This window comes from Oncorhynchus clarkii, chromosome 12 (genome assembly GCF_045791955.1).
Source record: "Oncorhynchus clarkii lewisi isolate Uvic-CL-2024 chromosome 12, UVic_Ocla_1.0, whole genome shotgun sequence".
Classification (NCBI taxonomy): Eukaryota; Metazoa; Chordata; class Actinopteri; order Salmoniformes; family Salmonidae; genus Oncorhynchus; species Oncorhynchus clarkii.
Window position 1 is genome coordinate 38,899,599 of NC_092158.1, and position 27,336 is coordinate 38,926,934.

Genomic DNA, 27,336 nt, shown 5'->3' on the forward strand with positions numbered 1-27,336 from the left:
GCTCCCTCAAAACTTGAGACATATGTGGCATTGTGTTGTGACAAAACTACACATTTTAGAGTGGCCTTTTATTGTGCATAGCACAGGGCACACCTGTGTTATGTTCATGCTTTTCAATATGCCACACTGGATGGATTCTTTTGGGAAAGGAGAAATGCGCACCAACAGGGACGTAAACCAATCTGTGCACAACATTTGAAAGAAGCTTTTGGGAAAGGAGAAATGCGCACCAACAGGGACGTAAACCAATCTGTGCACAACATCTGAAAGAAGCTTTTGGGAAATCTTTGGAATCTTTTATTTCAGCTCATGAAATCAACACTTCACATGTTGCATTCATATGTTTGTTCTGTATACAAGTCATAACTCAAACTATTATGCTGTTTTTTTGTGTCAGGCTTCATCACTTTTGCCAGCAGGGGGAAGATTTAGACAGGGCACATACTTCATGAGGTCACTGCAGTCTATCCGACAGGAATTCTCATGCTAGAAAGATACTAATTCTTCTCTACCTAGCCCCAATAACCAGAGGTATATTCATCGAGGTGAAACGTTGCAAATGCTCCTCACTGATTTGAATACACTGAAGGATTTACATGCAAATTCCCAGCACGCTTATGCCAGCAAGCCAGACCACATACCTACAGTTCTATATTCTGATAATTCATCATGCATCTTAAAACGTCCACCATACTGAAAATACGGTTTCAAAAGTATGAAAACTTGACCTTCCTCGGAATGTGTTCAGTAAAAAATGCCTTCGACGCCAAGCCTACTTCAAAACAAAAGGAAATGGCAACCTCAAATAGACATTTTGAATACTTGAATAAACAATACTTCTTCCAGTGTATTGAAAGCAAAAAACAAATTATAGTTCAGATATGACACAGCAAGTGATGAGCATTGCCAACCCCCCCCCCCAAATGTATTATGCAAATGTTATTAGATTTACTAATAAGATTTACTTACTACTGTGAAATTGCATTACAAAGATGAAATTGAACAAGTTACATTAGCATGTTTTTGTAAGGACCAGCATCGCCCACAGTAAGGCAACTGAACATCTCTGCTCGTGGCCTTGCTTAAGAGCTTGACAAAATGGCGCTGAACCAAGAGTTCACTCAACAGTTCCTTCTGCTTGTTTTCTTCAAATTTAATCACAAGCATTGTTTTGGCAGTGTGTTTTGACTGGTGTTTTGGCAATATCCTCCGTGGTGTCCTCCACAGGCGATTCAAGAGAAGTCATTTAAGGGCAGCGTCATCCAAGCTCAGGTAGTAGCCACTGGAGTGTGTAAAGAGACCTCTCCCTTCTGTTCTTTAGTCTTTTTATATTTGCAAAAGCTATGCAACACAAGTAACATAAAGGCAGACCAAATTAACTTTAAGGCAGATTTGTTTCCTTTCTACCAAACTAACATCAACACTAAACACGCTCTGCTTATGACCTGTACGCTCAAGAGTTCAAAAACCCTCAACGCTGAAGAGTGGTGACAGAGGGAAACGCAAAACAAAAAGGAGGTGAAAGCGCCCACTGGGCAGCCATTTAAAGTTGAGGCAAAAATAGGAAACTTTAAGAGGCCAGTTTGTGAGGAGACAACTGGTCAACTATATCAGCCTAGCCCTGGCTTACACTGAAATGGTTGAGGCCCTTGGTGGAACTATATCTGTGCTCCCTGCAAGTGGTCTCAGACACGGAAGCTTTCTCCCTTGCCGTCGATGTGACGCAGGCGCAGGTAGACGTCGGTGCCGATGCCCTGCATGGACTGGATGGACAGGGAACCGCCCAGGTACTCAGCGTATGCCCGGGAGGTGGGCAGCCCAAAGCCAAACCTGACGGGTACAGTTTCTCATTCGTTAATAATATGGTTTGTAAACTGGCACTCATTAACAAATTGATAGATTTTGCATTGCAACATGCGAGGACCACCTTGCAGACGTAAACATTATGCTCAGTCATAAGATTTTTGCACAAATTAAGTATTTCGTAGGTTTCATCTACATGACTACTTAATGGAAAAGAACAGTTAAGACAACCTTTTTTACTTCCATATCCATCCCCCTTCAAGTCTCAATAACTCATAAGATAAAGTAAACCCATGTGACTCAGTGAAATGGAAGCGTGTGATATTTTTCTACTTTAAGTGGCATCACCATGGCACACTGGCAGTCAATTCAACCCAGCATTAAGAACCCATGTAGTAGAAAGGGGATCGACAGACAGGACACAATGAACAGAATTATCACACATATCAATTACCTTGTTCACATTCACCATGAACTGGTGCAAATGTTTTCCAACTGAAATTGTATAAGGCCCGTCTAGCTCACCCGTGCATTGGGCCGGACTGAGGCCCACTGTTGGTCAAGGTGTTGAAAAGGTTGTTCATGCGAGGGTCTTGGTAGCTCTCTTCAGCTGTGCTGTAATGGTAGTCCGTCACCTTGTCCAGGATGCTGTGGGGGATGCCGCCACCACGGTCTGAGATCCTGACGAACATGGAGGATACCCCAGGATTACACAAGAGAAATTAAAAAGGTATTGTATATTCATGTTAACAAATTCTTATTTACAATGACAGCCTACCAAAAGGTCTCCAGCCAGGACGGGGGCTGGTATTAAAAATAAAATACCTGCCACAGTACAATACTGAACATTTGTTTGAATTAAGACAACTGAAACCAAAGAAAGAGAAGGCAGATGCTTACAGTATATTCTGTAGGATTACATTTCTGCCGATTCCAATTATTTTCATCCATGTGCTTGGCAATCTCAAGTCACTTAAACCTAACGCTAGCCCACATCAAGACTACTATGTCAAATGCCGGTACCATCCTTTGGTTTCTTATTCCCCTATTTGGCCACCAGTGGCGGTCAATGACGCTTAAGACTTTATGAGCATAGCCTTATTTTCTATTACAGCACACTAGATGACTGTCATTCATATTCCATTCACCCAGTTCAATGTAACCGTGATATGTTTTGGCTACTACATGATACTCTAAATTTTCCCTATACCCATCACGAGGTTGCTACAACCAAGCCTATAAATAGAAGTTTACAATGTAGGTGCAGGATCATTTTTTTTTGTAATCAAGTTGACAGTGACACATTCAATATCACCTTGTACACTCTTGCCTGCAAACAAGTTAGACAAATTCAGTTTATCCCAGTTGTTTCGGTTTCGTAGCTTCCGTTTAAGGGTGTGTTCGTAAAATCACTGGCTATCTGCTCCGATTCCAGAGCACTCTGATCAGAGTGTGCCAGAGCCCAGAACAACTGATCCCGAAGCTCAACAACCACTGAATAAGACCGGTGCCAGCAAAAGTTGGCAAAAAAAAAAAATTATTAAAATTGTTGCCAGCAGCACAGTCACTAGAGCGAGTAAAATGGTCAATGAGGTGTTCTCTCATTTGTGTCTGGAAGTAGCTAGCAAGATAGTCAACTTTAGCCACTTAGCTTGGGTGCTTGACTGCCGTTTTGAGGTCAGAACGTTTGGATCAACCCTACTCCTCGGTCAGATCAACTAGTGTGTGCGCTGAACGCGCCGAGAGCGAAAAGCTCTGAATTATGAACGGACAACCTGGCAAAGCTCTGAATTCAGGAACACCCAGAGCGAATTTATGAACACAACCTAAGAGTTCTTTTAAAAATATATTTCTCTCAACAGAAATGGGCAGAATGAATACACCTGGTCACAAGCAACCGGTTCACTTTCAAAGCAGTTTACATACTAAGTTGACTGTGCCTTTAAACAGCTTGGAAAATGTCATGGCTTTAGAAGCTTGGAGGTGTACCTGTGGATGTATTTTCAAGGCCTACCTTGAACTCTGTCTCTACTTGACATCATGGGAAAATCAAATGAAATCAGCCAAGACCTCAGAAGAAAAAAAAAATGGTAGACCTCCACAAGTCTGGTTCATCCTTGGGAGCAATTCCCAAATGCCTGAAGGTACCACGTTCATCTGGACAAACAATAGTATGCAAGTATAAACACCATGGGACCAAGCAGCTGTCATACCGCTCAGGAAGGAGACGCGTTGTCTCCTAGAGATCAATTTACTTTTCTGCGAAAAGTGCAAATCAATCTCAGAACAGCAGCAAAGGATCTTGTGAAGATGCTGGAGGAAACAGGTACAAAATTATCTATATCCACAGTAAAACAAGTCCGATATCGACAACCTGAAAGGCCGCTGAGCAAGGTAGAAGCCACTCAAAATCTCCATAAAAAAGATAGACTACAGTTTGCAACTGCAAATGGGGACAAAGACCGTACTTTTGGAGAACTGTTCTCTGGTCTGAGGAAACAAAAATAGAACTGTTTGGCCATAATGACCATTGTTATGTTTGGAGGAAAAAGGGAGAGGCTTGCAAAAAAAAAAGAGCCGAAGAACACCATCCCAACAGTGAAGGACAGGGGTGGCAGCATCATGTTGTGGGGGTGCTTTGCTGCAGGAGGGACTGGTGCACTTCACAAAATAGATGGCATCATGAGGAAAGAAAATTATGTGCATATATTGAAGAAACATCAAGACAGTCACGAAGTTAAAGCTTGGTCGCAAATGGGTCTTCCAAATGGCCAATGACCCCAAGCATACTTCCAAAGTTGTGGCAAAATGGCTTAAGGACAACAAAGTCAAGGTATTGGAGTGGCCATCACAAAGCCCTGACCTCAATCCTATAGAACATTTGTGGGCAGAACTGATAAAGCGTGTTCAAGCAAGGAGGCCTACAAACCCGACAGTTACACCAGCTCTGTCAGTAGGTATGGGCCAAAATTCACCCAACTTATTGTGTGAAGCTTGTGGAAGGCTACCCAAAACACTTGACCCAAGTTAAACAATTTAAAGGCAATGCTATCAAATACTCATTGAGTGCATGTAAACTTCTGACCCACTGGGAATGCGATTAAAAGAAAAAGCTGAAATAAATCATTCCCGTCACTATTATTCTGACATTTTACATTATTAAAATAAAGTGGTGATTCCTAACTGACCTAAGACCCGGCATTTTTACTAGGATTAAATGTCAGGAATGATGAAAAACTGAGTTTAAAGGTTTTTGGCTAAGGTGCATGTAAACTTCCGAATTAATCGTTTTTTTCATGCGTGTGTGTGTGTGGACACCCCTTCAAATTAGTGGATTTGGTTATTTCAGCCACAACCGCTGCTGACAGGTGTATCAAATTGAGCACACAGCCATGCAATCGCCATAAACAAACATTGGCAGAAGAATTGCCTTACTGCAGATCTCATTGACTTTCAACGTGGCACCATCATAGGAGGCCACCTTTACAACAAGTCAGTTTGTCAAATTGCTGCCCTGCCCCGGTCAACTTTAAGTGCTGTTATTGTTAAGTGGAAACGTCTAGGCGCAACAACGGCTCAGCCGCAAAGTGGTAGGCCAAACAAGCCCACAGAACGGGACCACTGAGTGCTGAAGCATGCAACACGTAACTATCGTCTGTCCTCGGGTTGCAACACTCGCTACCGAGTTCCAAACTACCTCGAAGCAATGTCAGCACAAGGGACTGTTCGGTTTCCATGGCCGAGTAGCCACACACAAGCCTAAGATCACCATTTGCAATACCAAGCGGTGGCTGGAGTGGTGTAAAGCTCCCCGCCATTTGATTTTTGAGCAGTGGAAACATGTTTTCTAGAGGGATGAATCACACTTCACCATCTGGCAGTTTCATGGACGACTCTGGATTTGGCGGATGCCAGGAGAACGCTACCTGCCCCAATGCATAGTGCCAACTGTAAAGTTTGGTGGAGGAGAAATAATGGTCTGGGGCTAAAGGACTGACATTGAGAAACAACATTCTCTGGTCTGATGAAACCAAGATTGAACCCTTTGGCCTGAATGCCAAGTGTCATGTCTGGAGGAAAGCTGGCACCATCCCTACAGTGAAGCATGGTGGTGGCAGCATCATGCTGTGGGGATATTTTTCAGTGGCAGGGACTGGGAGACTAGTCAGGATCGAGGGAAAGATGAACAGAGCAAAGTACAGAGCGATCCTTGATGAAAACCTGCTCCAGAGCGCACTGAAACTCGACTGAGGCGAAGGTTCACCGTCCAATAGGACAATGGCCCTAAGCACACAGCCAAGACAATGCAGGAGTGGTTTTGGACAAGTCTCTGAATGGAGTGGAGTGGTCCAGCCAGAGCCCGGACTTTAACCCAATCGAACATCTCTGGAGAGACTTGAAAATAGCTGTGCAGAGGACGCTCCCCATCCAACCTGACAGAGCTTTAAAGGATCTGCAGAGAAGAATGGGAGAAACTCCCCAAATACAGGTGTGCCAAACATGTAGCGTCATATCCAAGAAGACCTGAGGCTGTAGTCACTGCCAAAGGTGCTTCAACAAAGTACTGAGTAAATGGTCTGAATATTTATGTAAATGTGATGTTTCAATTTCTTATTTTGTATACATTGGAAAACATTTCTAAAAAACTGTTTTTGCTTTGTCATTATGGGGTATTGTGTGTCAGCTGTAATGTAAACAAATGTGGAAAAAGTCAAGGGGTCTGAATACTTTACAAATGCACTATGTAAATGCATTTGGGAATGACTGGAGTACAAAAGCACTTAATACACTGACCTGTTCTGCAATCTGTGCTGGTAAAACAATTTAGCATCAGTACATTTGTTCAGTGTCAACATTGATTTACTATTCTTAAATACTGCATGTGAGCAAGTCTGCTGACGGTGCGTTCCTTGTGGTCCTGAACTGCTGTTTCCATGGCGACCACACTGGGCATGATAAGCCTGCAGCTTAAAGGAAACTCACCCTGAGGCGTCAGGTTTCCCATTCAAACAGCTAAACCCAGAGTCTGGGACTCCTAACATGTTGAACGTGTTGCGTTCTCTGCAAAATAAATGTACACATGTACACACTTCCAAAGAAGAAAAAGCCTGGGAGAAGAGATGACTAGAAACGCGTCGGTTGACCGTTTTAGGTGTGGATTAGTTGTCGGAGTAGGGGACCTTGTGCATTTCAAGTAAAATAACTCAGCGTTTATATCCCAGAACAAATTAGCTAGAAACTGCGTAATTCTTTAACCTTGTTAAAGGAGTCTTGAGTAGATCGAGGTAAAGATAATCAAGGTGCCGAAGGTAACCCACTCACCTGATGACAAAGTCCACGTCGTTGTTAGCAATGGTGACTATGACATCAGGCAAGTTGTAAGGCGTGTCGAGATGGCTTTCCATGGTGGCCCTGTGGGAACAGGTTGAGAAGAGGTCAAGGGCAGGCTGTGAGGACATTATCCTGTGGAGTCCTTCAACGTAACCCGAAGCCAGATTGTTTAGAGCAGGGGTGTCAAACTCATTCCACGTAGGACCGAGTGTCTGCAGGTTTGTCCTTTCAATTAAGACCTAGACAACCAGGTGAGGGGAGTTCCTTAGTAATGAGTGACCTTATTTCATCAATCAAGTACAAGGGTGGAGCGAAAACTCGCACTCAGCCTTCCATGGAATGAGTTTGACTCTCACTGGTAGATGACACACCCTAAATACACTGCCTTCTAGGAAGGAGGAACATGAGTCAGAGTGAATGGTCTGTCTGCTAATTGTGACATCTGAGACAGAGCGCCAAGAACAGAACAGATACAACGGACTGAAAGGCTGATTATCTTATTGAAAACACACACCTTAGCAATCCTCTCATAAGTGCCAGGGCAACATTTCACCACCAAGAGCAGTAGCACACAGCTAAATACTTTGAAGAAAAGAGGTTGTCTAGCTAGAGATTTAGTTATGTATACTCTTACAATGGCTACCGTGGAGTCTGATTTCCTGTTAGATAAGTAGTCAAAGGGAAAAGGTGTGTGAGTTGTCAGAAAGTTAGTTAAAAGGATTAGTGAAGTGTTCTGGTACCTCATGGCGTTCTTCAGCAGCTCAGGCAGAATGTAGTCTAGGGGCAGGGGGATGAAGGGGAAGCGGGCCGCCACATGGCCGTTGATACGCACCCGCGGGGAGTTACCGTACTGGTGCTCACACAGACGCCTGCAGAAGACATGAGGGAGGATGCACACACACACTTACAATTGTGTACTGATACAGTACAGTACTGATACAGTGCATTTGGAAAGTATTCAGACCACTTCACTTTTTCCACATTACAGCTTCATTCTAAAATGGATTAAATAAAACATCTCAATCAGCTGGAAAGAGGTTAAGTGAGGGCTGAGAGAGCGAGAAAGCTGCACATCCCTAGAGGGGCTGAACTGGGACAACAAATGCACAGAGGCTTGTGCTTGTCTGTGTGAGTGGATATGCTATATCTTGTGTAGGTTGCATTGTGCCACACAAAACTGTGGTTATGACTATGAACTTAATACCTTGATACAGAGCCAGTGGAGTAAGCCAGGTAGCCTATTGGAGGTGACTTATGGTAGAGAAATTAACATTCAATTCTCTGGCAACAGCTCTGTGGACATTCCTGCAGTCAGCATGTCAACTGCACGCTCCATCAAAACTTGAGACATCTGTGGCGTTGTGACAAAACTGCACATTTTAGTGACCTTGTTGTCCCCAGAACAAGGTGCACCTGTGTAATGATCATGCTGTTCAATCAGCTTCTTGATATGCCACACCTGTCAGGATTATCTTGGCAAAGGAAAAATGCTTACTAACGGGTGTAAACAAAATTGTGCACAAAGTTTGAGAGAAGCTTTTTGTGCATATGGAGGGCCCAGCAGCAAAAGGCAGAGAGGAATAGGAGTTAAAGGATTGGAGGGATAGAGATGAAGCGAGGAGAGAAGAGGAAGAAAATAGTGGAAGGAGTGGATGAAGCAGAGGGAGAGGACGAGGGAGAGCATACCCGAGAAGGGAGCCTACGTTTCAATGGCGTGTGCCTGCCCTAAGTCCCACCATTCACCCTTGTAGCACCATGAAGGCATTCAGAATGCAGTTTGCAAACAGTCACTTCGTGATATGGCTACAGTGGCAGGAAGAGGGGATGCAAGAGTGTGGCATCTGGGTGTGCGGACCGAGTTGTAACTCATTTGAAAGCAGGTTAAGTTTGAAGGGCACAAGAGAGGGTGTGTGGGAGATGTGTAGAAACCTCCTTCGGGTGCGCTACGTGTTGTGCCACTTGCAGGATGGGGCCGTGCTTCCAGAAGTTCCATGACATGTTGTAGACTAAATCCAAACACTAAAGTGAGTGTGAAACATGAATTTGTACTACAAGTCGTGTCTCTGAACAGATGTTTTAAAAAAAAAATATTCTATCCAAATAGTTGTTTCATTCACATAATTGTCGTCAAAGTAGGCTACTATTTCTACATTGTGTGTCAGGCCTGGTCTGTACTAAATCTTATTGAGGTTACCTACATTTTGAAATAGTCTGAATAGTTTGAATTTTTACAGTTATCCATTAACAATTGGATAAGGTGGAACAAAGGCCCATATACAGTTCACAATGGCAGGCCCTGTGACAAGTCTGTACATGAGCTATATTTTCTTATCACAGAAAAGTAGGGGCAAATAGAAGGCAGAGCGTGACCTGTGGTCTAATACAGAAGTAGTGAGATTCTAAACTAAAGTAACGGAGCCACCACTTACCTTGCAAAATCAACCCACTTCTCAATGATCTTTTTGGGGGAGAGTCGCCTGCAGATGATGCCCACAAAATCAGGCTGCATAGAGGGATGAAAGGTATAAGAGGAGAAGCAAAAGCTTTATTCTTGACACGCTAAACATGAGATAGTTTGCCCAATTTCTTAAGAGTCAATGTAATCTTAGTCAGAATTTACTACATGTGCTAAATGGGGCAAGTAATCTCAAAATGTTTCAGAAAGAAACCAGCCGTCAAAGGATTTGATAAAACAGTGAGCTAGGTCTAAGTGTTGTTGGGCAACAAAACCATAACGGTCGGCGAGGTATCAGGTACTAGCGGCTAACTAACAGTCTCTAGACCTGGCAGACATGCTTCATCATCCTGACCACCAAAACGTTACATAGATCTTATAACTGAGTCAGATGAAATTATTCTGAGGCCCACTCACACTGGAACTTAGGTTTACGAGTGTTTTAAAAATGCATCTTTCCTACAACGGCAGAAGATGTAACATGCATTTCCCAAAACGACCGTTCTCTCTGCATGGTGTTAAGTGCGTCGTTGGCACATGTGTCGATACTGACAGAATCAAAAGGGTGTGCTGCTCTTGGATCAGCTTTCTCCATTCAAATCATACCTTAACATTATTTTGGGTGATAATTTTATAAACTAGGCAAGTTGGTTAAGTACAAATTCCTATTCACAATGGACAGCCTACCCCAGACGACACTGGGCCAATTGTGCGCCGCCCTATGGTACTCCCAATCACGGCCAGTTGTGATACAGCCTGGAATCAAACCAGGGTCTGTAGTGACACCTAGGCACTGAGATGCAGTGCCTTAGACCGCTGCACCATTGGACATTAGAATATAAAAATCGGCAAATGCATTTAGGAAATCTGTTCCAAAGTATTCCCACACAATTTGAAATGATGTTTTAGTCAAATGTTATATCCGTTTGGGCTTCTTGCAGTCAATTTGCAGTCCACAAATTATTTGGAATTATTTTTAGCCCCGCGACCACACCATTTATTAAAAATCTGCCTGTGGCTGAATCTAGTTGATCCCTGTCCTAGAGCTGTATTACCACCTACAGCTGCAAATATTGAGGCAGCTTATTCTAATGCTTACCCAATAATAACAATAATGCACTAAGTCCCAGACTTGGCACATCATTGCGCCTGATAGATTACACATCATGTAATATATTGACACAAATTACAGACGGTAGCCTACAAGTAGCAAAATAGAACTAGATTGAACATGAAATGCATTTTAATATGATTAACATAAGCCAATAGCATACCTATATTTTATTGCAGTCATCTCTGTATTCATTTAAAGCATATTTTTTATACATGGCTTGTTTGTATCAATTGCAAAGAGATTGGCAACTTTATTCGTAGTCAACTTTGTTCTGAAGTTAATCGGCAGTCAAAGACGGATAAACCATGCGATGTCTAAAGTGACGCGAGGGGGGGAGCATCTAATGAAGCACTTAGCTGTTCTACGAGTGGCCTGAGGCAGGCGTTTGATTACGAGCGTTCTCAAGTGAACGATGGTTTTGGGAAGCAGCTCAGATTTAACAATCCTCCTACGAAGGTTCTGGGGAACCGGGCCCTGTTCTTTGGTTGCATAAAGCGCATCAGGGGTTAATATAAGGACACAAAACTGGCTCTAGTAAAATTCATGGGGCCAGCAGACTGCACCAATAATAATGGCTTTGTCCATCTGACATGTTTTTTTCTTTTAGCTCGCATGAGTGATGCATAATCTAGAATCTGTCAATCGGGAGTGACACTGCATTTCACTGCACTGGTGGGCTAGTATTCACATTTTAGTGTATGCTAGAGTATCTATAGATATATTTGGAGATACTACTGCACAAATAAATTAATCAGATGTTTATTGTAATGCTTATAATCCAAACTAAAAGTGTTTGCAAGGCTGAAATGTTGGGTTCATGTTCTGGTGGGCACATTTAGTGTGAAAATAAATTAGTTATCCACGTATGCTTCGCCTCTTCAACTTATAATACTGCCCTGTAATAACCCCATGCGTGTTCCTTTTCTCAGTCTGTTAGCAATTGATGACTAGAAGGTTGATGGGAGACATACATTTTCTTCATGCAGGGCAAGGTGGTGTGTGGCTAACATCCGGATGCCCAGACGGGAGGTGAGGGTGGTGTCCAGAAAGTTACGGACCAGGGTCTCATCCTGGAACATCCAAACAAAACACTCAAGGCCAGGAATACATTACACCATGCTGTAAATCCTACGGTAACATTACAAAACAAAGAGTTCCAACAACCAACTTAGAACCAATTTAAATAAAGATCTACAACCTCAAGTTGTATTCCATACGACTGGCAGCAACAAGATGATAAAACAGCTGTTAAAGTGGAAAGTCAATGACTTGAATCAGCTGAAATTACATGCTTACGACCATTACCTGGATGTGCCGCCGACACTCCCTGAAGCCTTCAGCCAGCAGAGTAACCACATCCTTGTGGTCATCCAGGAGCTGCTGCACCAGCTTACTGTATCGAGCATCCATCTCCTGGTCCTTGATCTGACAAACAGATGATGCAGAGTGAAATCCATTTGAATTTAACCATTATTCAAATTCAGAGCTGGGATGAATTCCATTCTTATTCCGGTCAGGTGAATTGGTAAATTTCTCCACTAGAATAAAATATACTTGCAGAAGTGGCTTGAAATCAACTGTTTATCCACACACACCCCTCAGAAAGTATTCACCCCTCTACACACAACATCAAATAATGAGTGATTTTTTTTTTATGTATTGAAAATGAAAACAGAACAATATAATTGACCTAACTATTCACAACCCTGAGTCGATACATGTTATCTTTGGCAGCGATGACAGCTGTGAGTCTTTCTTGGTAAGTCTAAAAGCTTTGCACACCTGGATTGTGCAACATTCGCCCATTATGCTTTAGAAAAATTCTCAGGCTCTGACTAGTTGGTTGTTGATCATTGCTAGACATTTAAGTCTTGCCATAGATTTAAGCAGATTTAAGTCAAAACTGTAACTAGGCCACTCAAACATTCAATGTCATCTTTGTAAGCCACTCCAGTATATACAGTGCCTTGCGAAAGTATTCGGCCCCCTTGAACTTTGCGACCTTTTGCCACATTTCAGGCTTCAAACAAAGATATAAAACTGTATTTTTTTGTGAAGAATCAACAACAAGTGGGACACAATCATGAAGTGGAACGACATTTATTGGATATTTCAAACTTTAACAAATCAAAAACTGAAAAATTGGGCAATCTGGGTAATCAAGTCTCCGTATAAATGCACCTGCACTGTGATAGTCTCAGAGGTCCGTTAAAAGCGCAGAGAGCATCATGAAGAACAAGGAACACACCAGGCAGGTCCGAGATACTGTTGTGAAGAAGTTTAAAGCCGGATTTGGATACAAAAAGATTTCCCAAGCAGCACTGTGCAAGCGATAATATTGAAATGGAAGGAGTATCAGACCACTGAAAATCTACCAAGACCTGGCCGTCCCTCTAAAAACTTTCAGCTCATACAAGGAGAAGACTGATCAGAGATGCAGCCAAGAGGCCCATGATCACTCTGGATGAACTGCAGAGATCTACAGCTGAGGTGGGAGACTCTGTCCATAGAACAACAATCAGTCGTATATTGCACAAATCTGGCCTTTATGGAAGAGTGGCAAGAAGAAAGCCATTTCTTAAAGATATCCATAAAAAGTGTCGTTTAAAGTTTGCCACAAGCCACCTGGGAGACACACCAAACATGTGGAAGAAAGTGCTCTGGTCAGATGAAACCAAAATTGAACTTTTTGGCAACAATGCAAAACGTTATGTTTGGCGTAAAAGCAACACAGCTCATCACCCTGAACACACCATCCCCACTGTCAAACATGGTGGTGGCAGCATCATGGTTTGGGCCTGCTTTTCTTCAGCAGGGACAGGGAAGATGGATAAAATTGATGGGAAGATGGATGGAGGCAAATACAGGACCATTCTGGAAGAAAACCTGATGGAGTCTGCAAAAGACCTGAGACTGGGACGGAGATTTGTCTTCCAACAAGACAATGATCCAAAACATAAAGCAAAATCTACAATGGAATGGTTCAAAAATAAACATATCCAGGTGTTAGAATGGCCAAGTCAAAGTCCAGACCTGAATCCAATCGAGAATCTGTGGAAAGAACTGAAAACTGCTGTTCACAAATGCTCTCCATCCAACCTCACTGAGCTCGAGCTGTTTTGCAAGGAGGAATGGGAAAAAATGTCAGTCTCTCGATGTGCAAAACTGATAGAGACATACCCCAAGCGACTTACAGCTGTAATCGCAGCAAAAGGTGGCGCTACAAAGTATTAACTTAAGGGGGCTGAATAATTTTGCACGCCCAATTTTTCAGTTTTTGATTTGTTAGAAAAGTTTGAAAAATCCAATAAATGTCGTTCCACTTCATGATTGTGTCCCACTTGTTGTTGATTCTTCACAAAAAAATACAGTTTTATATCTTTATGTTTGAAGCCTGAAATGTGGCAAAAGGTTGCAAAGTTCAAGGGGGCCCGAATACTTTCGCAAGGCACTGTATACACATTTGGCCTTGACTTTTAGGTTATGGTCCTGCTGAAAGGTGAATTTGTCTCCCAGTGTTTATCCTCTTGGTCTTTTAAAATATTCACAAAAATAAAATCTTTAATTTAAGTAAAGTGAATGGAAAAAAAGTTAAACAAATTATTTCTCAAACATGGGTGTCACAATTATTGGCACCCCAAGAAATTCTTACTGAAGTATATCCCAATTTTAAGTTTAAGTTCAGCTGAGTGATTAGGAACACGTAAGTGGTAAGCCATGACTTACCATATGAGGTAACAGGCCAAGTTCTTATAGTCATCCATTACTAAATTGGAAAGACACGATAATACAGTAATGATGTGCGACAAAAGGTTGTGGGGCTGCACAAATCAGGAAATGGCTATAAGAAAATAGCTCAACGGTTGAAATGCCCATTTCCCCTATCAGGGCAATAACTAAGAAGTTTAAAGCAACTGGAGATGTTAACAAATCGGCCTGAAGAGGATGTGTGTCTATATTGACCCCACGCACAGTGAGGATGGTTCAAGTGGCCCAAAAGTCTCAAACTACAATTAGACGCCACCTACATAACCACAAGTTGTTTTTAGGGTTGCCATAAAAAAAGCCTTTGCTGTCATCAAACAACAAACTCAAGCGCCTACAGTTTGCCAAACGTTACTGGCACTTTCAATGGGACCAGGTACTATGGTAAGATGAGACCAAAATAGAGCTTTTTGGAAACAAACACCAGAGTTGGGTTTGGGGTATACAGAAAGATAACCATGCAGAAAACTACCTCATCCCCACTACGGACAATTCCTTCGACCTCATGGCTTGGTTTTTGCTCTGACATGCACTGTCAACGGTGGGATCTTATATAGACAGGTGTGTGCCTTCCCAAATCATGTCCATTCAATTGAATTTACCACAGACTCCCATCAAGTTGTACAAACATCAAGGATGATCAATGGAAACAGGATGCACCTGACCTCAATTTCGAGTCTCATAACAAAGGGTCTGAATATTTTTTTCACTTTGTAATTGTGGTAGTGTGTAGATTGCTGATAAATATATATATATATAAAATATATATATAAATACAATATATAGTCAATTTTAGAATAAGACTAAATGTAACAAAAGTTGGAAAAAGTCAAGGTGTCTGAATACTTCCCGAAGGCACTGTATGCATGCATGCAATACCTATCCTCTGTATACCGTTTATAAAACTGGTTGTATCATCTCAGCTGGATTTGTTACAATTCTTGCAAAAATAACCTTTCAAAATACTATACTTTTCATCCAAACAATGACACTTCCAGTCAAACAAATACAGCAGGTGAAATCTTTGTCTTTCCTAATGTTCTTGAACTTGGGATTTCATTTGAAGTCGTCATACACACACATACATATATATCTATATCTCTATAGCAGAGCACCCGGTGCCCACTCCACAAACAAATACATTAGTCAGTCTGGAGGTGTCAGGCCAGTCTGACAGCCTCTCCAGCTCCAGAGATAAATATGGAAGACCTGAGGGTCAACCCAACCTACTCCTCAGTGTGGCCGCTTGACTACTCACCACTGGGAAATCACTCAACACATGGTAGGCTCGAATGTAGAGCTCATGCTGCAGGAGGGAAAGAGAGTGGGTGTTGATTAGAATTCCCTCTGAGCACACTTAGTTAAGAGGAACCTCCTCTGCCTCCATAAGTGGGCCACAACACATCCCATGGGCGTACGTACATGTGTTCTGGCCTACATTCCAAAAACAGAGGATGTTTATGAGATTATAGCCTAGGTCTTCCAATATGACTCAAATTCTGAATAGTTGTTCGAGTGAATGAGTAATATTTCCCCATCTTAAAAAAAACAAACAATGTACAGTAATTTGTGCATCACTGGTTATGCGTTTTTGGTAGGAGAATATTCAGAGAAAGCATGAGGCCTACAGGCCTTGTAATACTGATCATGCATTGCAGGCACCAATTGTTTTTGTGTGTGAAAATGAAGTGCCTCTGCTGTGTGAGAAATCTAGTTAAAAGTTCATACAGTGTCAAGACAATCAGATGAAGTAAATAGGCCATGGGAAGAGAAAGGAGAGAAGAGAAGCCAAAGGGAGGAGTAGAGAAGGTTTCATAGTACTGCACATGGCAGCTAAAGAACAAAGGAAAACCTCCAATGTCACAGACGGCGTATCTTTTCAACTCAGCTCTACAGGAGAAGAACTTTCCACACTCAGGCAGAAATTGGGTATGCTGATAGACATTACTTTATCGAATTGATTATGGTTCTGTAGGCATAGAGTGATGTGGCTTTGTTTGTTAGTGTAAAGAAACCCTTCTCACGAATTTAGGAAGCTACGTGATGCAGCTAAGCTAATAAACACTAGCAGAGTGTTGTGTAACAAGTCAATTCTCAATGAATGGCTGTTCAAGGTTAGTCTATTTTGATAGACAGTGACAAAATTGTTTCAGACACCTGTTGACCACATGCCCTCCTCTCCCAGACGAGCACAATGATTGGAATGAGAGACTTGTCCCGCAAGTTGCAAAGGGGCCGTTACACCACCAGAAAGGTAAACCAGACATGTTGACAAAGAGAAGGGACTCACCACTTGCAGGATGGTTGGGTTGCAGCCAATGATGAAGGGAAGGCTGCGGAAGCCCTTTATACGGTGGGCAATGCGCACAGGCAACTCCTTGTGCAGGTACTTGGCACTACTCTACAAACAGACAGGGTGGAAGGGTGAGACACATACACACCGCAGACAATACAGAGCAAGGCAAAGTGATCAATGACTAGACACAACAAAAAAAGTTATGACCCAGGTTATTTAGAGTCGCATACTGTACTATAGTAAAATTATATTTCCAGTGAGAGTGCTACACGTAAACACTCAAGCTGACATTCCTAAATCAGCATATGGGAGAAAAATCAAGTGAAATATTGGTCCAATATTTGTTTAAGGAACACTCAAATATAGATAAGATGCATCACTTATCAAGTCAACTTCAAGGCAGTCATCAATCCCGCAGACAAAGCGTGTCTAAGGCCTATTATGATGAGAAGTAACCAACAATATTGTCCAAAGACTGGACAGAGGAGTGGTCAGTTACCAGGATGTGGTTTCCATCCGGAGACTTCCCAGCATAGAGCAGGGTGGTTGGTGTCAGTCGGACCAAGGCCTGGGGAGAGCGAGAGAGAGGAGAAAAACAGTTGTAGGTCTGGTTTAGTGGATTAACTCCAATATTAGATACAATGGACATAAGCAAACAACAATGTAGTGTGAATTCATGATACGGATTATGGACACAATAACTCAATAAATACCTGCAGTCAACTTGTGCACTAGGTAAAAGGGATAGTTGAACTTTGGCAATGAGGCCCTTTATCTACTTCCCCAGAGTCAGATGAACTCGTGGATACCATTTACGGAAGTTAGGGGTAGTTTCGTGAGCCAATGCTAACTAGCGTTATGACTGAAAATCTATGGATATCTACTAGCATGCTAGCAGATACACATAGACGGTCATTGCACTAGCAATTGCGCTAGTTAGCAACTTCCTTCAAACTGCACGCAGAAACTGAAAGTGGTATGCACAAGTTCATCGGACTCTGGGGAAGTAGATGAAGGGCCATCGCCAAAATCCCCAAGTATCCCTTTAATAGATAAAGCTGATCAAGGTATTCATCTCGCCTGTTGCATTATTTTTTCATTATGAAACCTTTCCCCCAAAGCAGCAGATTGAGCAGTCACATGGTATGTTTTTGTTTTTAATTATAAAATACCCACAGAGTAAACAGAAGCTTCCACAACCTGACAATCCACTGTTGTGCAGTGCAAGAGGTGATCAAGTTAAAATTGAAATTCTCTGTTTGCTTAACTTGAATCAATCCCCTCCTGGAACAAAATCCCAGCTGTCTAGTATGTTTTGTGTGCAGCAAACCTTTTGAGATAACTTTATGAGCTAGGGTGTGACATGTCTGTCCTTGCAATTTGTTTATATTCGCTTCCACTTGTTAGCATTTAGTGCCTTCTGAAAGTATTCACACCCCTAGACTATTTCCACATTTTGTTGCGTTAGAGCCTGAATATAAAATGGATTCAATTGAGAATGTGTCAGTGACCTACCCACAATACCCCACAATGTCAAAGTGGGATTATGTTTTTAGACATTTTTACAAATTAAAAAGAAAAACTGAAATGCCTTAATCAACCCCTTTGTTACGGCAAGCCTAAATAAGTTCACGAGTGAAAATGTGACTAACAAAAAGGTGCTCTGTGTGCAATAGTGTTTAACATGATTCTTGAATGAGTACCTCATCTCTGTACCCCAACATACATAAGGTTGAGCAGTGAATTTCAAACAGATTCAACCACAAAGACCAGGGAGGTTTTCCAATGCCTCACAAAGGGCAACTATTGGTAGACATTGAATATCCCTTTGAGCATGGTGAAGTTATACATTACACTTTGGATGGTGTATCGATACACCCAGTCACTATAAAGATACAGGCGTTCTTCCTAACTCAGTCGCCAGACAGTAAGGAAACCACTCAGGGATTTCATCATAAGGCCAATGGTGACTTTAACTGTTTTAGAGTTTAAATGGCTGTGAGAAAACAGAGGATGGAACAACAACACTGTAGTTACACCACAATACTAACCTAACTGACAGAGTGAAAAGGAAGCCTGTACAGAATACAAAAATTCCAAAACATGCAATAAGGTATGAAAGTAAAACTGCAAAAAATGCCGCCGCCCCCCATTGTGTCATTACATACAAAAATCTGTAGCGGCTTTTTTTGGTCCTCCAATAATTGGTATCGGCGTTGAAAAATCAGTCACCCTCTAATCACTAGATTTGATTTACTACAAGATTAAGGGTATACTGTGCAACTTTCATAAGGTCTGGATGCCTTATGCAATACTGTACGACAAAAGGAGTCTATTGAAAACAGGGATTCCCATTTAGGCAATCCCTAGCCCAGTCCTAGCCCTGGGGGTCTGCAGTACTGTTGGTTGTCACTCTGGTCTTGGCCTAACACAACCGAAACGAATAATCAATGTTTTCATTAAGTTCCTAAAGCTGACTAGGGGTGTTTTGGGGGCGAGGCAGGGCAGTGGTTCCCTAGGGCAGGACGGGGCAATTCAGCTATATTGTGTGCAAGTAAAAAATGCTCTACAGTACTATTAGGCCTATGATATGAATTAGTGCCCGCCGTAATTATTGTGACAGTGAAGCATTTTTCCTTATTTTGGCTCTATACTCTAAAAGTTTGGATTTGAAATCAAACAATGACTATGAAGTTAAAGTGCAGACTAACCTCAAATTAAAGCTGTAATTTTCATCCATATCGGGTGAACTGTTAAGAAATTACATAACTTTTGTACATTGCCATGAATGAATAGTGAATAATGAGTGAGAATGTTAGAAGCACAAATAGCATACCCCCAAGACATGCAACCTCTCACCATTACAATAACAAAAAAAGGTTAACATTTTGGTATGATGTGTGTGTGTCTAACTCTCCCTCATCATTATTCACGATTAATTCCGGATTATCCATAATCATGATAACCTGAGGTATGTAGCTATCTATGAATGAAGAATGGGGTACAACATTGCACAGGTCTTATTTTAATAATTCCAACCAGTGTCATATTCACATGGCAAAGTGTAGGCAGCCTGGCATTATTCAAATGTCAATAGCTCTTCAACCACTTGACTTAGCAACCTTATTTAAACTGTTCATTATTCCTCACAAAAGAGGCACCTTTGATTCTATTTTTTTTTTTTTTTTAAAACACAGAACATAAAACCGCAAGAAAGACTACCGACTTACAGTTCATAAGGAAAGTCAATTTTAAAATACACTTAAAAATAAATACTACAACATGTAAAGTGTTGGTCCCATGTTTCATGAGCTGAAATAAAAGATCCCAGAAAATGTTCCATACTCACAAAAAGCGTATTTATGACTCAAATTGTGCACAATTGTTTTTACATCCCTGTTAGTGACCATTTCTCCTTTTCACCAAAATGTGCTGTTTTATCACACAATGCCACAGATGTCTCAATTTGAGGGAGCGTGCAATTGGCATGCTGACTGCAGGAATGCCCACCAGAGCTGTTGCCAGTGAAATGAATGTTCATTTCTCAACCATAAGCCACCAACATCATTTAGAGAATTTGGCAGTATGTCCGACTGGCCTCACAACAGCAGACCATGTCTGGGCAAACGGTTTGCTGATGTCAACGTTGTGAACAGAGTGCCCCATGGTGGCTGTGGGGTTATGATATGGGCAGGCATAAGCAATGAACAACCAACACAACTGCATTTTATCAATAGTCATTTCAAAGCACAAAGATACCGTGACGAGATCCTGAGGCCCATTGCCATGCCATTCATCTGCCATCATCACCTCACGTTTCATCATGATAATGCACGGCCCCATGTTGTAAGGATATGTACACAATTACCGGAAGCTGAAAATGTCCCAGTTCTTCCATGGCCTGCATACTCAGCAGACATGTCACTCAATAAGCATGTTTAGGAGGCTGTTCTGGATCGACTTGTACGACAGTGTTCCAGTTCCTGACAATATCCAGTAACTTTACACAGCCATTGAAGAGGAGCAGGACAACATTCCACAGGCCACAATCAACAGCCTGATCAACTCTATGCCAAGGAGATGTGTCACGTCGCATGAGGCAAATGTGGCCACACCAGATACTGCTTAATTATATAATCCACGGCCCAACCTTTTTTTCTTTATAAAAAGGTATCGGTGAACAACCAATGCATGTCTGTATTCCCAGTCATGTGAAATCCATAGATCAGGGCCTAATTCATTTATTTCAATTGATTGATGTCCTTATGTGAACTAACTAAAATCTTTGAAATTGCTGCATGTTGAGTTTATTTTTGTTCAGTGTATATGAAAAATCACTCTGGTGTTCAATACATTTTGTTTGGTGTCTAACATTTTTTAAGTTGGAAGCAGTGTGTATGCGTTTGTGGGAGAGAGAGTGGTGTGTGTTTATGAGAGCGAGCGAGACCAAGAGAGTGTGGGAAGGAGTCCGTGTGGGTCTGTTTACTGAAGAGTAAAGAAGATTTCATGCAGTGTTTTCATCTTACTGCCACAATCACATGCAGATCATTAGACATGTAAACTCAGCAAAAAAGGAAATGTCCCTTTTCAGGGCCTTGTCTTTCAAAGATAATTGTAAAAATTCAATTAACTTCACAGATCTTCATTGTAAATGGTTTAAACACAGTTTCCCATGCTTGTTCAATGAACCATAAACAACTAATGAACAAGCACATGTGGAGCGGTTGTTAAGACACTAACAGCTTACAGACGGTAGGAAATTAAGGGCTTGTAGGCCTGTCGTAAGGCAGATCCTCAACCAAACATCAGCTGCAACCAGACAGGACTGGCAAAAAGTGCTCTTCACTAAAGAGTAACAGTTTTGTCTCACCAGGGGTGATGGTTAGATTCGTGTTTATCGTCGAAGGAATGAGCGTTACACCGAGGCCTATACTCTGGAGCGGGATCGATTTGGAGGTGGAGGGTCCGTCATGGTCTGGGCGGTGTGTCACAGCATCATCGGACTGAGCTTGTTGCAGGCAATCTCAATGCTGTGCTCCAACCACTAGGCTATGCTGCCACCCCATTAAAAACTGTTTTAAAAGTCACCATTGTCCTCATGATGAAATCCCTGGGTGGTTTCCTTCCTCTCCGGCAACTGGGTAAAGAAGGAAGCCTGTATCTTTGTGTGAGTGGGTGTACGGATACACCATCCAAAGTGTTATTAATAACTTCCCCAGGCTCAAAAGGGATATACAATGTCTGCAATTTTATTTGACCCATCTACCAATAGGTTCCCTTCTTTCCAAGGCCTTGGACAATCTCCCTCATCTTGGTGGTTGAATCTGTTTGGAATTCACAACTGGGCAGAGGGACCTGACAGTTAATTGTATGTGTGGGGTACAGAGGGGAGTTAGCCATTCAAAATTCATGTTAAACACACAGGCTGAGTCCATGCAACTTGTGAAGCAAATGTTTACTCCTGAATTTATTTATGCTTACCATAACAAAGGGGTTGAATACTTATTGACTCAAAACAGTTTAGATTTTCATTTTGAATTTGTACAAATGTATAAAAACAGATTCCACTTTGACATAATGGGGTATCCAAATATCTGTCGAATCTCGAACCAATTTTACCAGGGTTTGACAAATGTTTGCCAGGTCAGTTTAAGGACCTTGGATTGTCCGGTGTGTGTCGATTACATATCCGTGTCGTTCACGTCACTCCCACTAATCTGAAACTAGCTATATATAAAAAAATATATATATATATATATATATATATATATATATATATATATATATGTTACTAATTTATCGAGAACGCAAACCTGGTACTTTGTTCATCATTTTTCACATGGTCATAATCTTTCACATGGTGGTTACAGTTGCTTACTTCTTGGGGCCCAAGGCAACGCACCAATGTGTACAAACATTTTTACCGAAGATATCAGCTACATTAGCTAGTTAACCATCCGTTCTAACCCGCTAACGTTAGATAGCTCACTACAGTAATACCTAGCTAGCTGCTAAGGACAGTGTTGATGCTTACTGGTCAAAAGGGCAAGTCAGAGGAACAGAATTTCCTTACCTTTTCTGCCGAGGCATCGATTGCAGACTGGTTGTAAAACGACGTGACGGTTTTTGACCTCTCTCGTGCCAGTTCTGTATGTCCCTGTATTGAAGATGTAGAACGAAATAATTTGCTGTCTGTTGAGATGGGGGTGATTGTTTTCGTGATGGGGGCAAGCAAAAGCTTGCTCAACCTCGGGCTCGTGATAGTAGAACCACAGCCCAGCATCTCGAAAGCAGTACCTGTCACTCTACGACGCATTTTGGATATATATTTACAGGAACAGGAAAATCCTGTTCTGAGGTTGTTCAAATTATTTGATGGACGACCCTTGTGATCGTGCAAAAAGGCACGTATCTGATACAGTCAAACTCATGAAGAGTACGGAAAGGTCACTTTATAAAGAGATTGACCAGTCTGCAACAGTGTTTTTCAGAAGACGCGTCGGTTTAACCAATCGCAGAGAGGAGAGGCGGGGAATGGTGTATTGCCACGCCCACATCCTATTGTCTGTACGGTTTGTGTGCGTGCACAGAATAATGGTAGTACCAAGAAGAGTGGGAGGTTCTCAATTGCATTTCCTTGATATCTCGCATCCTCTCGTATAGCCTCCCCAAATCCATTGAATGTGAAAATCAGAGCGGAGGGACCTCTGACCTTCTCACCAAGTGGGTTTTGAGGAGGCGTCACATGCAATGAATTATTGTGCAACACATTTAGCAAGGCACCAGTTGAGCAAAAGAAAGAGAAAAATACTTATTGATTTTCCATCTAATTAGTTTGCAAATAAAACAGTCTATCTTAAAATAAAAACAGTATATCATGATGAGGTAAGTTTAATGAGGTTTATTTTCTTTAAGTGTAGGGTTTTGTCATTATCTATCTCTATCATATTTCGAGACATTTCCCCACAAGGTGCCACATGTTGATCTGTCATTTAAGAAATTGCTCATGCTCCTGTGAACTGGTTTACATTTCCCCTAGAATAGGGGGAATTAGATTATGCTGAACAGCAGGGGGCTCCGGTTCATCGCCCGTGACGTGAAATGGCTTTAAAAAATGTAACCTTTATTTAACTAGGCAAGTCAGTTAAGAACAAATTCTTATTTACAATGACGGCCTACAAATAGAACAGTTTAATCTGTGCCGCTCGCTCATGACAACAAGGCAGCATGGTACATCTATTTTCCATAAAATATGTTTGAATTTTCAAACTAGTTTTCCCTGGAAAGGCAGAAAAAGCGTATTTTGAAAACACAATCCTACTCATTATTCCTCGTGCTTAATTACGTCTCTTGTTTTGAGCCAACTTCGCTGTGGGCTTTGAACGAGGCACCTGGCACATGCCTGGGAGGCAAGCCCGGTTCCAAAACAAATGCAATCAACTTTCACTCTGCACAAAGACAACCCGGACCAGATTAATCGAATCCCCTCAGATATACACTAGGCAGCCAAATTCGGATATTTATAAATTAGTCGCTTGACCAATCAGATCAGTTCAGAAAAAGATTGGACGTGAGCGCAGCCTACTTGATATAAATTACAAAAGTATGGGACTATGTCTAACTAGAAATTAGTTACTAGGGCAAAATATCAGAATTGGGCTGCCACAACAATGTGGCAGATGTTCCTAATGAACAACTCATATCCATCAACCCCCCCCCCCAAAAAAGCAATAATATAGTGTAGCGGTAGGGCGGGCTGGCTGGCCCACAAGTGACGAGTGTGAAGTAACACAAGTGTAAACAAAAATTGACCTTCCTCCAGGGAAACGACCCAGTACTTTTATTCAAGAAAATAAACAGAATGCGCCACAGCGCTGGGTAACAATAAAACACCAACCAAAAACCTAGCTCCTCTTTGAGCCTTTCCACACGGGTCTTCCGGTCCCTCTGCAACCGGACAGCTAACCTGTTTACCAGCGTATCAAACAAAATGAAACAGAAATCCAACAGGCTTGTCCTTCCTGGGGTCAGATCTACGGCCAAGTAACGTCCGGTAGGTTCCTGTCCAGTTGGGTTCGATATCCCTAACAGCGTTGGCGGGCTCTGAATGTCAGCTCTTGCTGATTCAGACCAAAAACAAATCTGGCCAAAACCAGGTTACAACAGCCACCACCCAACCTACAAGCTAATTATATCCAGATGTGTGTAATTAGGGTGGCCTGGAAGGGTAAGTCTGAAAACCCCTGACAAAATTAGGTTTAGGAGTAAACCATCACTTTAATAAAAAGTTTCACTAATAAGTACCTCTGTGGCAGTGTAACGGTAGATTTCCTCTTCGTCTGAAGAGGAGTAAGGATCGGACCAAGATGCAGCGTGGTAAGTGTTCATGACGATTTATTAAAAATGAACTGAACACTGAAATACAAAACAATAAATGATGTGATGAAAACGAAAAACGAAACAGTACCGTGTGGCGACAAACACTCACACGGAAACAAACATCCACAAACCAACAGTGAAACCCAGGCTACCTAAGTATGATTCTCAATCAGAGACAACTAACAACACCTGCCTCTGATTGAGTACCATACTAGGCTGAACACAAAAACCAACATAGAAAGACAAACATAGACTGCCCACCCCAACTCACGCCCTGACCATACTAAAACAAAAAATAACAGAACTATGGTCAGAACGTGACAGTACCCCCCCCCCCCCCCCCCCCCCCAAGGTGAGGACTCCGGCTCTGGCAGCTCCTGGCTGGCTGACGGCTCTGGCAGGTCCTGGCTGGCTGACGGCTCTGGCAGGTCCTGGCTGACTGGCGGCTCCTGGCTGACTGGCGGCTCTGGCGGCTCCTGGCTGAGTGGCGGCTCTGGCGGCTCCTGGCTGACTGGCGGCTCTGGCGGCTCCTGGCTGACTGATGGCTCAGACGGCTCAGGACAGACGGGAGACTCTAGCAGCTCAGGACAGACTGGAGACTCTAGCAGCTCGGGACAGACGGGAGATTCTAGCAGCTCGGGACAGACGGGAGACTCTAGCAGCTCGGGACAGACGGGAGACTCTAGCAGCTCGGGACAGACGGGAGACTCTAGCATCTCGGGACAGAGGGGAGACTCTAGCAGCTCAGGACAGGAGGAAGGCTCTGGCAGCGCTGTACAGGCAGGAGCACCTGTAGGCAGAAGACGGAGAGACAGCCTGGTGCTGGGGGCTGCCACCGGAAGGCTGGTGCGTGGAGGTGACACTGGATAGATCGGACCGTGCAGGCGCACTGGAGTTCTTGAGCACCGAGCCTGCCCAACCTTACCTGGTTGAATGCTCCCGGTAGCCAGGCCAGTGCGGCGAGGTGGAATAGCCCGCACTGGGCTGTGCTGGCGAACCGGGGGACAACATGCGTAAGGCTGGTGCCATGTACGCCGGCCCGAGGAGACCCACTGGAGACCAGATGCCTTGAGACGGCGATGTTCTCCTGGCTGTGCCCAGGGTCCTTTACCGTCCATAATGTCCTCCCAAGTCCAGGAGTCTTGTGTTCGCTGCTGCTGCTGCTGCCCGTTACCACGCCGCTTGGTCCTTTTGTGGTGGGTGTTTCTGTAACGGCAGATTTCCTCTTTGTCTGAAGAGGAGTAAGGATCGGACCAAGATGCAGCGTGGTAAGTGTTCATGACGATTTATTAAAAACGAACTGAACACTGAAATACAAAACAATAAACGATGTGATGAAAACGAAAAACGAAACAGTACCGTGTGGCGACAAACACCTACAAACCAACAGTGAAACCCAGGCTACCTAAGTATGATTCTCAATCAGAGACAACTAACGACACCTGCCTCTGATTGAGAATCATACTAGGCTGAACACAAAAACCAACATAGAAAGACAATCATAGACTGCCCACCCCAACTCACGCCCTGACCATACTAAAAAAAAAAATAACAGAACTATGGTCAGAACGTGACAGGCAGGAATTGCTTAACCACTCCTAGGGTCCACACAAAACATGAAACATGACATAATACAGAACATTAATAGACAAGAACATAACTACATAAATAAATAAACAATTACAAAAGGCACACATAGCCTAAATAGCAATACATACACACAAGCTATCTAGGTCAAATAGGGGAGAGGCATTGTGCCGTGAGGTGTTGCTTTATCTGTTTTTTTAAACCAGGTTTTCTGTTTACTTGAGCAATAATAGCTCTATCAATTGTGTCAGTGCAGTACATGTTGAGTGCCCTTCTCTATAAGCATGCTGAAAGTCTGTTGTTAATTTATTTACAGAGAAATAGCATTGTATTTGGTCAAACACAATTTTACCAACAGTTTGCTATGAGCTGGCAGAAAGCTTATAGGTCTGCTGTTAGAACCAGTAAAGGCCGCTTTACCACTCTTGGGTAGTGGAATTACTTTGGCTTCCCTCAAGGCCCGAGGACAAAGACTTTCTTCTAGGCTCATATTAAAGATATGTCAGATAGGAGTGGCTATAGAGTCAGCTACTGTCCTCAGTAGCTTTCCATCTAAGTTGCGAGGAGGATTGTCATTATTGATTGATAACAATAATTTTTCCACCT

General features: G+C 42.5%; 1 protein-coding gene across 1 annotated transcript; it reads right to left on the bottom strand.

The window, feature by feature from the left end:
* Positions 1–274: 274 nt before the first annotated feature.
* LOC139423165 (branched-chain alpha-ketoacid dehydrogenase kinase-like) lies at positions 275–23,243 on the bottom strand. The gene is made up of 11 exons (XM_071174872.1): positions 22,838–23,243; positions 17,264–17,332; positions 16,759–16,869; positions 15,727–15,774; positions 12,009–12,128; positions 11,675–11,773; positions 9,564–9,637; positions 7,875–8,003; positions 7,126–7,215; positions 2,329–2,484; positions 275–1,830 (listed from the first exon to the last, which is right to left on the bottom strand). Exons 1-11 carry the CDS (start codon positions 23,078–23,080, stop codon positions 1,686–1,688), a joined length of 1,284 nt encoding a protein of 427 aa, XP_071030973.1. The 5' UTR covers positions 23,081–23,243; the 3' UTR covers positions 275–1,685.
* Between the last annotated feature and the right edge of the window lie 4,093 nt (positions 23,244–27,336).